The following is a 12,005-nucleotide window of genomic DNA, read 5'->3' on the forward strand; positions in this document are numbered from 1 at the left end:
TTTAAAAAAAGGAACTAGCAACAGTGTGAAGGATGGGGATCCAAGCTAAATATACCATTTTATTACATGCTGTGTATTTGATGTTATAAGGTTTCAATGATGCAGAGAAACAATTACTATCACATGAATGAACAGGCGGCTGTTTCATTTTATGGTTGAACAAAACCAGTGATGTGTCTGTCATATGAAGGTGTTCTTGGCATACTTGCAGCCCATCTGTGAGGGGGAAGAAACAAATGCCCGGTGGATAATTAGTTCATCTCTAAAACCCTTGCTTTAAGAGAGAATGTGTTGGTTTTTTTTTTTTTTTTAATTTGGTTAACAATTAACGTTGTAAGGCATGTAGACTAGAAAAGCTCTTAAAGAGCTATTGTTTAGTTGCTAAGCATGTCCTACTCTTTTGCGACCTCATTTACTGAATGTAGCCCACAAAACTCCTTCTGTCCATGGAATTTCCCAGGCAAGAATACTGGAGTGGGGTAACCATTTCCTTCTCTGGGGAATCTGCCCGACCAGGAATCAAACTGTCATCTCCTGCATTAGCAGGCCAGTTCTTTACCACTGAGCCACCAGGAAGCCCTCTTAAAGAGTACCAGTTATGAATTCAACAAGAAATGGTCTTATTACAGAGTAAAAGATGTTGTGCTTGAAGGCCAGGCTCCTTTCTTCATAGAGGAACAGTTGTTTTGTTAGTAATATGCCTCCTGATAATTGATTCTTTGTTGAAGGAAATAGCGACACTTCTAAATGTAATCAGATCTATACTGTTTGCTGTGGGGCCAATAATACATCTGCCTTTATAGGACAAGTTCCTACCTTTGTGTATGCACAAAATTTTTAAAATAAAGACTAAGCTAAAAACATCTCCTACTTTCATTCAAATGCAGGTAAAAATTATTTCCATTATTTCAGCTATCTTGCTCAAGTGTTGTATCTTAGCAATTTATTGAATGTCTTGAACACTTTAATCTTAATAGAGTTAAAATAGGATGTGTAAATTTAAGGATAAGATGGAGGTACACAAAGTAGTGCACATGGTTTACATATTGAGAATTTGGGAGTTCCAAATTCATGGAGACATGATATTGTATTATCAAGCATGTTTTAAAAATCACATTTTTTTTCAAACTTAAAACTTTTTATTTTGTATTAGAATATAGCTGATTAACAATGTTGTGGTAGTTTTAGGTGAACAGCAAAGGGGCTCAGACATACATACATATACATGTATCCATTCTCTCCTGAACCCCGCCTCCCATCCATGCCAGCACATAATAGATTATAGTTCCGTGTGCTATAAAATAGGTCCTTGTTGGTTATCCATTTTGAACATAGCAGTGTGTACATGACCTTCCCAAACCTCCCAGCTCTCCCTTCTCCCCGGGCAACCATAAGTTCATTTTCTAAGTCTGTGAGTCTCTTTCTGTTTTGTAAATAAGTTCATTTGTATCATTTCTTTTTAGATTCCAAATATAAGGGATGTCATACGATATTTCTCCTTTTCTTTCTGACTTACTTCACTCAGTATGACACTGTCTAGGCCCATCCATGTTGCTGCAAATGGCATTATTTCATTCTTTTTAATGGCTGAGTAATATTCCATTGTATATATGTACCACATCTTTTTTATCCATTCCTCTGTTGATGGACATTTAGGTTACTTCCATGTCTTGTCTGTTGTAAACAGTGATGCAATGAACATTGGGATGAGTGTAACCTTTCAGATCGTGCTTTTGTCTGGATATATGCCCAGGAGTGGGATTGCATATGGTCATATGGCAGCTCTATTTTTAGTGTTTTAAGGAACCTCCGTACTGTTCTCCATAGTGGCTGTAGTAATTTACATTCCCACCAACAGTGTAGGAGGGTTTCCTTCTCTCCGCACCCTCTCTGGCATTTATTGTTTGTGGATTTTTTGCTGATAGCCATTCTGACTGGTGTGAGGTAATACCTCACACCAATTTGCACAAATCAAATGCAAATATTTGATTTGCATTTCTCTAATAACTAGCAATATTGAGCAGCTTTGCATGTGCCTATTGTCCATTTGTATGTCCTCTTTGGAGAAATGTGTCTTCAGGATACTGTTAAGCATCATAAGCTGTTTGTAAATTTTGGAGACTAATTCCTTATCAGTCACATCTTTTGCACATATTTTCTCCCAGTCTGTGGGATGTCTTTTCGCTTTGTTTATTGTTGCCTTTGCTGTGCAAAAGCTTTTGAGCTTAAGTAGGTCCCATTTGTTTATTTTTGTTTTTATTTCCATTATTCTGGGAGATGGATTGAAAACGATATTGCTGTGATTTATGTCAAAGAGTATTCTGCCTATGTTTTTCTCAAGGAGTTTTATAGTGTCTGTGTAGGTCTTTAATCCATTTTGAGCTTATTTTTATGTATAGAGATAAGGAATTATTTAATTTCACTTTTTTACATTTGGCTGTCCAGTTTTCCCAGCACCATTTGTTGCAGAGACTGTCTTTCCAGCATTGGGTAGTCTTGCCTCCTTTGTCAGAGATTAATTGGCGGTAGGTGCATGGGCTTATTTCTGGGTTTTCTGTCCTGTTCCACTGATATATATTTCTATTTTTGTGCTAGTACATACTGTTTAAAAACCACATCTAAATGCTACAATAAGAAATGCAGAAGTGTTCTCTGAAAGCAGATAGTAACAACCATGCAGAGAGTCAGGCTGTATCCCTCTCCCATTTCCAAGTTGACACTTTCACCTTTTGGGTGTGCTGTGCTGTTCAGCTCACTGTCTAATGGAACACAAAAGTCGTTGCAGTGAGATATTACTTTATAATTTCTGAGTCCATGTTTGATCCAGATAGCCACATCTATTAATAGCTGAAAAATTTACCAAGCTCTGATGACCAGTAATATGAAATGGGATTCTTAGATTTTTTAGAAAAGATAGAAAGGATAAGAAAAGAAGCTAGTCAGGATTAGGTTACAGAATCAACTCTAGCTAGTATAAGCAGAAAGAGATTTAATAAATGATTTTAAGTGACTTATATAGAATTGTTGGAAAGACTGAAGGAACACACTTTAGTCAAACTTTTAAGTGCTCAGTTGCTTTAGTTGTGTCCGACTCTTTGCGACCCTAAGGACTGTAGCCCACCAGACTCCTCTGTCCATGGGACTCTCCAGGCAAGAATAGTGGAGTGGGTTGCCATTTCCTTCTCCAAGGGATCTTCCTAACCCAGGAATTGAACCCATATCTCTTACATCTCCTGATTGGCAAGTAGGTTCTTTACCATGAGCACCATCTGGGAAGCCCTTAAACTTTCAAAAATAATGTTCAAAAGCCACATTGCATCGGGGCCATGACGGGAGTTACCACCTCTTTTAGGATCAGAAAGGTGCCTGAAAAATTAGGAAATTGTAACTTTTAGCTGCTAGTCTTTAGAACCTTGTCACCTGGGCCATGATCAGAAGTCTGCCACTGTTAGGAAACAGCCGGCGACAAGTAAATGGTTGTCACTGCTGCTGGCTCGTGCTGCTGCCGTCATGCACACGACCTGTGTGACAGAATGGATGCTGTGTATCCTTCCTGATACCTGTGAAACCTGTGACTGGATACCAGGACTGCAGCAAGTGCTGCTATAGAAAACCTAGACATCTCCATGACAGTGCTTACTAGTAGAAGCAACCTAAATGCCACCTCCATTCTCTTTTGTCCTCCAAATTTCCAGAGAGCATCTAATTGATGGAATTTAAATCACAGCCACAACCCTAACTGCACGAGAGGCTGGGAAATGTAGTTTTTAGCTTTCTAGTCTCTGCAGTACAGGAAGTCATACTGACCCACCATATCTACCACAGATACAGACCCTGATTTTCCTGAAGGCCAACCATCGCCAAATAGGCTGCAGATAAATTGAGAAAGATTGCAAGTAATACCATGAAATAATGTTGAGAAGCTTGTAAGTTTGTATTTTAGTATATTTTTATTGTTTTATAATGAAACATTAAAAAAATAGCTGAAATTGGTTCTCCACCTGTATGATGAATTTAATGGTCTGTGTATGCCCAAAGTTTCCTGACATTATTACCACAGAGGTGGCTCAGTGGTAAAGAATCTGCTTGCCAATGTGGAAGTCGTGGGTTCAATCCCTGGGTCAGGAAGATCCCCTGGGGAAGGAAATGGCACCCCACTCTAGTATTCTTGCCTGGGAACTCCCGTGGACAGAGGAGCCTGGCAGGCTACCGTCCATGGAGTCACAAAGAGTTGGACCCAGCTGAACAACTGAACACACACATCCACACGCACAGTATTATTAGCAGAGCTTCCCAGGTGGCTCAGTGGCAAAGAGTCAGACGTGATTTAGTGACTAAACAACAACAAATATTATTAGTGTTCTTGGGAGTTACAGTAAAGAAATAGGTTCAGAAGCCAAATTGCAGATTCAGGCTGTGAGTAGGAGGGGAAGAATTGGAGCAGAGATTATAGAATAAGTTTTCCAGACGCTTGCCTTTTAAGGAGCAGTAGTTTTTTGTTTGTTTATTTTTTGACCAGTGTACTTACTTATTTATATACAGTAATTTACTAGAACTAGTGAGGCCCTATGAAAATACCATATGCAGGACAGGTATCTTCTCAAGTTCCTCATTTCTTTTTGTGTAGCTTAATATAAAGAGTGTGCTCTTAAAATAATCTTTTTGTTTAGAGATGTATGGAGTGCAACATTATTTTTGTGAATTCTCTAACCTTTAGTTACTTCACTTTTGATCTTTTTAAATAATGTGGCAATTAATTATTTTGATTAATGCCAGTTAGTTACTGCTGCAGTTTGAAGGTACAGTTTAAAGACTCGAAAGTTGACTTAACCTATTAGCATGGTCGATTGGTGATCTCGCATTGATTAGATGATTTTACTTTATTTTGAACAGCAGTGACAGATATTCAAAGATTATGAACAACTTTTTTAGGAAGTGATGTTGAGTGCATTTTAAATTTAAATATTCTGTAGAATTTGAATTTTTCCTTATTCTAAGTAAATATCTAATAATGTCACTTTCATTGGATTCTGCAGAGAAAATAATCCCGTTTCCCTCTTAAAAAGGTGGGTGGCGGAATATGTGTACATTTATACAGTGTAGTTTCTCAAGTTGCGCTTGTGTGAATGAAATAGCAACATGTTCAAGGGCAATGATTTAGTATTCCAGATTCCCTCATTAGATATGGAGCATGTTTATTATGATTTTAATTCCAAATTTGTTTATATTGCAAGCCCTTTATGGTGACCTAGGTGGATTTTTCGCTAAAAAAAAAACAAACCCTCAAACCCTCTGGATTGTACAGAGGGGAGGCAAAAAAGGAAAGACTTAAAGGAGAAAGTCGAAAATAATGAAAATTGTTGGGCAGTGTGCTAGAGTGAGAGAGAGGAAACGGGGATGAGAGAACACAGCAGAGGGATAAGCTGTGGATAATAAGGGCGGACATGTAATCTTCTGAGGAAGAGGAGACTAGATGGATACAAATTCAGATGTACAGTATTTTTGCCTTTTAGAAAACTAGTGCATTTGTAAAGGCCAACCCATATTGGGCAATTTAGGGGTCATTTAAAAGATTAGATTCCTTTATTTTGACTTGAAATGAATATGTTTATTCTGTGACATGGTAACTTGATTTTTTTTCCTAATCTCTCAGCGATGAACTAAGTAACAGTATCTTACTGGTGCTCTTCCATTGATTTTTCTAATTTTACTTTTAATTTTTGAGAAGTATGTTTTATTCAGTGGACTTACTCAGGACTTAAGCCGGAGAGACAGTCTCCCAGATGGCTCTGAGGGACTTCCTGATTTTTCTAATTTCAATTAAAAAAAATCATTTGTGTATTGAGTTTTTCGCGGGTACTTAAGTTTCTGATAGACTTCTTTAAAGTAAATTGGTTCAAATGGCCTTTTGTTTTAAAGTTGGTAAGCAGAAAGAGACCTGGGTTTATCCAGCCCAGACTTTTTTGTCAGGAAAACTTGTTCTTCCCAGGTTTGTCTGAAGCCATTTGGCCACTTAGTACCAAAGGTAATACGGAAATACTTAGTTTCATGATTCTCAGGGAAACGCTCTTTCCCTAATGCCTACCACCTTTTTTCCTAATTTAGTGGGTGTCTGATTTCAGCACCCGCTTCTCACAAGAACTTCAAAACTAGACTTACTTGATTCTTTAATATTCATTCAGCACATATTTCTCAATAGTTGACAGTCACTATTTGAGATCCTGAAGATCAGTTAAGTTCTCAGGCCTTGAATGAGGTAGCTAAGAACTCCCTAAGAATGAGGGAATCAGATATAAAAATGAAGAGTTTCAGATAGTTGTAAATGCTATCAAGAAAAGAGAGAAATAGAATATAGTAGCAGGATTATTTTTGTAGATAGAATAGTACGGACGGGTTTCTCTGAGGAAGTGGCGTTTGCACTGAGACCTAAATGAGAGGAAGAGACAGCCATATGAAGATGGGTTAGAGGACTCCAGACAGAGGTCCTAAGCTTGAACAAGTTTGACATGGTTGATGAATGGAAAGAGGGTGAACACTGGGGAGAGTGGGAGGAAAGAGGTCAAAGAGAGGACAGTTGAGTGGGGCTGGGTAGACCAGGGGAATTTAGAAATGGATTGACTTCTGTTCTCTGTTTAGTTGCTCAGAAAAAATCTGTGTCTGATTCTTTGTGACCCTGTCCACAAGATTTTTCAGGCAAGAATACTGGTGTAGGTTTCAGTTTCCTCCTCCAGGGCATCGGCCCAACCCAGGGAGCAAACCTGAGTCTCCTGAATTCCTGGTGGATTCTTTATCCTCTGAGCCATTGGGGAAGCCCCGGTGAAGTCAAATGGTATTGGAGTAGGGGAGTGATTGATCTGAATATTGTGTTTAAAAGATCACACTCCTTGATGAGTGAATTGTAGGATTATACTGATTAAGGCAAGGAGAAGTGATTTCATTTGGGATTTATTATGGAGTTCAGTGGATTTACTGATGGACTGGATGTGGGAGTGGGAAGTATGGGGAACAGGTGAGAGAAAAAGAGGAAGATGGTGGTAGACTGGGGAAAACAGTGGGTTTTAGGGGAGGAAATCAGATGGTTTGGGACTTAAAAAATTTGAGAACTCTACTGGATATTCGAAGAGGCAGTTGAATATTCACATCTAGTGTTGAGGAGGAGAAATCAGGCCTGGAAATGACCTCAGGCCTCTGAGAGGCATGGGCGTTAACACCATATACTGAAGGAATTTGCTTAGGGAAAGAAGAGAAGGTAGCCCAGAACTGAGCCCTGAGGCACTGCAACATTTATAGGTGAGGAGGGAAAGATGTCAGCAGAGGGCCAGTGATGTAGGAAGAAAACCAGAAATACTGTGTTATGGAAGCCAAGAAAAAATGAGTTTTAAGGAGAGATGTTAGCCTTCACTTACATTAAACAGTGCTGTCAGATCAGGTATGATGAGGACAGAGCAATGTCCTTGGGTTTGGCAATATGAAAGGCATTGGTGACCCTGCCTAGAGTAGCTTCATTGTCGTCATGGAGTTAAAAGCTGATTGGATGGAAGAATGAATGGAAGGTGTGGAATTAGAAACAGTGACTGTAGATGTTTGCTTTTGAGAAGTTTTGCTGTGAAAGGGAGTCTAGAAATGGAATGATGTCATGAGGGGGAGGTGGAATCAAAGGAGATTTTTTTCTTTTTTGTGCTGTTTTTACAATTGGGAAATACCAGAGTTTGTTTATGACCTGATGGTAATGATCCAGTAGAGAGGACAGTTAGTGATACAGGAAAGAGGGATTAGTTGTGGAGGCAAGTCCTTGGGGTGGTGCCGGTGGGATGGGGTAAGAGCACAAGCTGGGGGTATTGCTCTTTCCTGGGACCAGGGATCCAGTGGTATAACATATCTCACGTGCCCCGTTACACACAGCTCCTCACCTCCGTCTCACCAGACTATTTTTGACCAAGTTTATTATCTTTCTGTAATCACTAATACTATTTTCTGTGCTATATCTTATATGTTCTTTTTCATTTAATGCATCCCATATAAGGTTTAGCATGAAGCAGCCAGTGATATTTAACACCAGTTTTAATTTTTGTGCCAACAGGTGAAGCGAAAAATTTATTGCCATATCTTGGACCCAACAAGATGAGAGATTGTTTCTGCACCATAAATTTGGACCAGGAAGAAGTTTATCGTACCCAAGTTGTTGAAAAATCTTTAAGGTTTGTAAAAAATTAGTAAATTATCACTAATACGATATGTATTGAATGATAGCTTTTATATGTTTTCCTGACTGTTATCAAGAAGTCTTTCTTCATCTGAAACTTTTATTTTCCTTTTCGTTTCTGAATTTATTTTTAGAATTACAGAATCTCAGAGTTTGAAGGAGCCTTAATGTTCATTGAGCTGGACTAAATCCATTATGCTTAGTTCCTCCTGACAATTATTTTTGACAAGTCGTCATCTGGCATTTGCTTAATATTCCAGTGACCAAGGATTTCACTGCCTCCTAAGCAGCCTGTTAGGTCTTAGAACTATTCTGACTCTTAGATTTAGTTGATTAATGTCTATCAAAAGGAAAACCTACTGTATGCCAAGCACTTGCCAGGCGCTATATATTCATACATCCACGAGAACAAGATGGACACAGAACTTGCTTTCATGTGGCTTCTCATTGCCTCAGAAATGTGTCTTCCTTTTAATTGTTCCTAATTCTGTCCCTTGAATATATGGGGAACAAGTTTAATCCATCTTTCACATGATAGTCTTTGAAGTTTTTGAAAACAACCACCAATACCTCAGTTTTTTTCTCTAGGCTAAATTTTGCCCACTTATTTGAACTTTTCTCAAAGTACATCATAATTTTATTTCTCTTGAGAATAAATTACCCTTTAACGTTTATACAAGTCACTTAACTAAAGTAGTGCAGTGTAAGGGAATGAGCTCTTAGGTAGATTTCTCATTTTTTGAAAGTGTAGTAGCACTGCAAGAGTATCAGTAAATTTTAATTCATAAAATTGAAATGTGCCACTCTTCCCTTTAATAGCATCTGAGGATATAATTCTAGTGCAGAGCTGTGCTGGAGGGATACAGTCTTGTCCAGAGATAAAAGTTAAAATAAGGGAATCAGAAGTTGTTGGAATGAACATATGATGGATGAAATATTTAGTAGCCCAAGAAGATTTGAATATACTTCACATCTTTAATCATAAATCACCTGCCCTGTTTTATTAGAATTCTGTAATTCTTTATTAGAATTTACATAAATGATGAAACTGAGTCACCAAAAGACTGAACAATTTGCACACTTAATAAAGGAAGTTAGAAGCAAAACTGAGATTGGAACCTGAAACTGTTTGTTTCTAAATGTATGTTGATTACATATCACATAAAAATCAGTGATATATAAAACTAGTAATTTTCAATAAGTTGAATACTTGTTTTAGTTTCTACTACATAGCCTCGTAAATGAGAAACTAAAATTAGCTTACTTTTTGTTTTAAGCCCTTGCCTTGCCAGCTGTTTGTGTTGGGGAAAATGATAAAATCAATTATTCTTGCTGCTGCTTAGTTGCTCAGTCATGCCCAACTCTTTGCCACCCCATGGAATGTAGCCCACCAGGCTCCTCTGTCCATGGGGATTCTCCAAGGCAAGAGTACTGGAGTAGGTTGCCATGCCCTCCCCCAGGGTATCTTCCCAACCCAGGGATCGAACCCAGGTCTCCCACATTGCAGGTGGATTCTTCACTGACTGAGCCAGCAGGGAAGCTCAAGAATACTAGAGTGGGTAGCCTATCCCTTCGCCAGGGGATCTTCCTGACCCAGAAATCAAACCGGGGTCTCCAGCATTGCAGGCGGATTCTTTACCAGCTGAGCTACCTGTCCACCTTAAGTTATTTTTCTAGATTCATAGCCACTTGGAAGCTATTTTAAGGCTGTCAGTGGTTACCTTGCTGCTGCTGCTGCTGCTGCTGCTAAGTCGCCTCAGTCGTGTACGACTTTGTGCCACCCCATAGACGGCAGCTGACCAGGCTCCCCCGTCCCTGGGATTCTCCAGGCAAGAACACTGGAGTGGGTTGCCATTTCCTTCTCCAGTGTGTGAAAGTGAAGTCACTCGGTCCTGTCTGATTCTTAGCGACCCCATGGACTGTAGCCCACCAGGCTCCTCCATCCATGGGATTTTCCAGGCAAGAGTACTGGAGTGGGGTGCCATTGCCTTCTCCAGTGGTTACCTTTGCTATGCTATGCTATGCTATGCTATGCTAAGTCACTTCAGTTGTGTCCGACTCTGTGCGACCCCATAGACAGCAGCCCACCAGGCTCCCCCGTCCCTGGGATTCTCCAGGCAAGCACACTGGAGTGGGTTGCCATTTCCTTCTCCAATGCATGAAAGTGAAAAGAGAAAATGAAGTCGCTCAGTCATGTCCGACTCTTCACGACCCCATGGACTGCAGCCCACCAGCCTCCTCCGTCCATGGGATTTTCCAGGCAAGAGTACTGGAGTGGGGTGCCATTGCCATCTCCGATGGTTACCTTAGGTCATTTCAATACAATTAGGCTAGATGTTTTTTGGATTCTAGGTGCCTCCTAGCATTCTTTCGGAACAGGGTGAAAGAATCTGTAGTATGAACCCTTGCTCACCGTGGTTTCATTTCAGTGTTTCTACTCTTCTGAATGTTGTGATAAGCTGTTAAGTCAAAAGACAGTAGATATCATTTAGATCTGTTATGGGTTCTGAATATTACAGTTTTTACAGAATTTTCATAGCAGGTAAGTAGGAGTCACATGTGGAATCCATAGCTCCTAAATCTCTGTCTCAATCCTTCTGAGAAGTAGGAGACCTATAAACAAACTAAGTAGCAATACTTCTTGTACCTTGTGCTTCTCTTCCCCCACCAGGAATTTCCTTGGGAGTGATATGCATAATCATGGGTCAGTGGTAACGGTAGAGTATAAGTCTTGTCATGGCTCCTCACCAACCTTGTTGAAAACTTTTCTCAAATGGATTGATTAGTTACCTTACTTATTTATAAAATAAAGATGTGGGCACCCAGATGTGGGGATTAGGTTGTTGAGATTGTGATGATACAGTGATACAGGTGACTTAGTGAATAATTTTCATCTTGTTCTTATTTGGCTTTAGAATGTGTTTTAAAAATAGTATTTGAGAGTGGATACATGATCAAATCAGATCAGATCAGTCGCTCAGTCGTGTCTGACTCTTTGCGACCCCATGAATCGCAGCACGCCAGGCCTCCCTGTTCATCACCAACTCCCGGAGTTCACTGAGACTCACGTCCATCAAGTCAGTGATGCCATCCAGCCATCTCATCCTCTGTCGTCCCCTTCTCCTCCTGCCCCCAGTCCCTCCCAGCAGCAGAGTCTTTTCCAATGAGTCAGCTCTTCGCATGAGGTGGCCAAAGTACTAGAGTTTCAGCTTTAACATCATTCCTTCCAAAGAAGGAAATTCTCAGTTTTATCATTTTTTATAAAGTGACACAAAAGAGAAAACAATACCTACGCATCTTTGCCTAACAGTTGTTTTATATTAATTTCTATGTTGAGACTAATTCAGAAGACTATTTTGACAGACCAATTTTTAAAAGTTTATTTTGGTTACAATTTGAAGTGCAGTTGTAATGAATTTGAAGTGAAAAATATATTGACAGAAATTGACCAGGTTTTATAATAACTGAGAAGCTGAGTCAACTGTTTCCTGGATAGGGTCAGAAATGACTTCTTTAAGAGTCATTTGGGCTTCCCTGATAGCTCAGCTGGTAAAGAATCCGCCTGCAATGCCAGAGAATCCAGTTTGATTCATGGGTTGGGAAGATCCCCTGGGGGAGGGCATGGCAACCCACTCCAGTATTCTTATCTGGAGAATCCCTACGGACAGAGGAGCCTGGAGGGCTACAGTCCACGGGGTGGCAAAGAGTCGGACACGATTGAGCGACTAAGCACAGCACAGCACAAGAGACATTTAGTTTGCATTTCATCTTCTTTTTAAGTTGTGACATCCTGAAGAGATTG

General features: G+C 39.7%; 1 protein-coding gene across 6 annotated transcripts in view; it reads left to right on the forward strand.

The window, feature by feature from the left end:
* Positions 1–12,005, forward strand: part of RASA2 (RAS p21 protein activator 2) — a 127,159-nt gene that overhangs the window by 18,806 nt on the left and 96,348 nt on the right. For all 6 annotated transcript variants that reach the window (XR_015154139.1, XM_086373693.1, XM_086373351.1 and 3 more), the window contains one exon: positions 8,081–8,198. Coding sequence is in view for 5 of the 6 variants with exons in the window: in XM_086373693.1 (XP_086229819.1) it covers positions 8,081–8,198 (118 nt within the window). In the remaining variant the exon portion in view is untranslated. The remainder of the gene's footprint in view (positions 1–8,080; positions 8,199–12,005) is intronic.

The sequence above is a fragment of the Bos grunniens genome, chromosome 1 (genome assembly GCF_055505025.1).
Source record: "Bos grunniens cultivar Pamir isolate PY7600 chromosome 1, Bosgru_T2T1.0, whole genome shotgun sequence".
In the NCBI taxonomy this organism is placed as follows: Eukaryota; Metazoa; Chordata; class Mammalia; order Artiodactyla; family Bovidae; genus Bos; species Bos grunniens.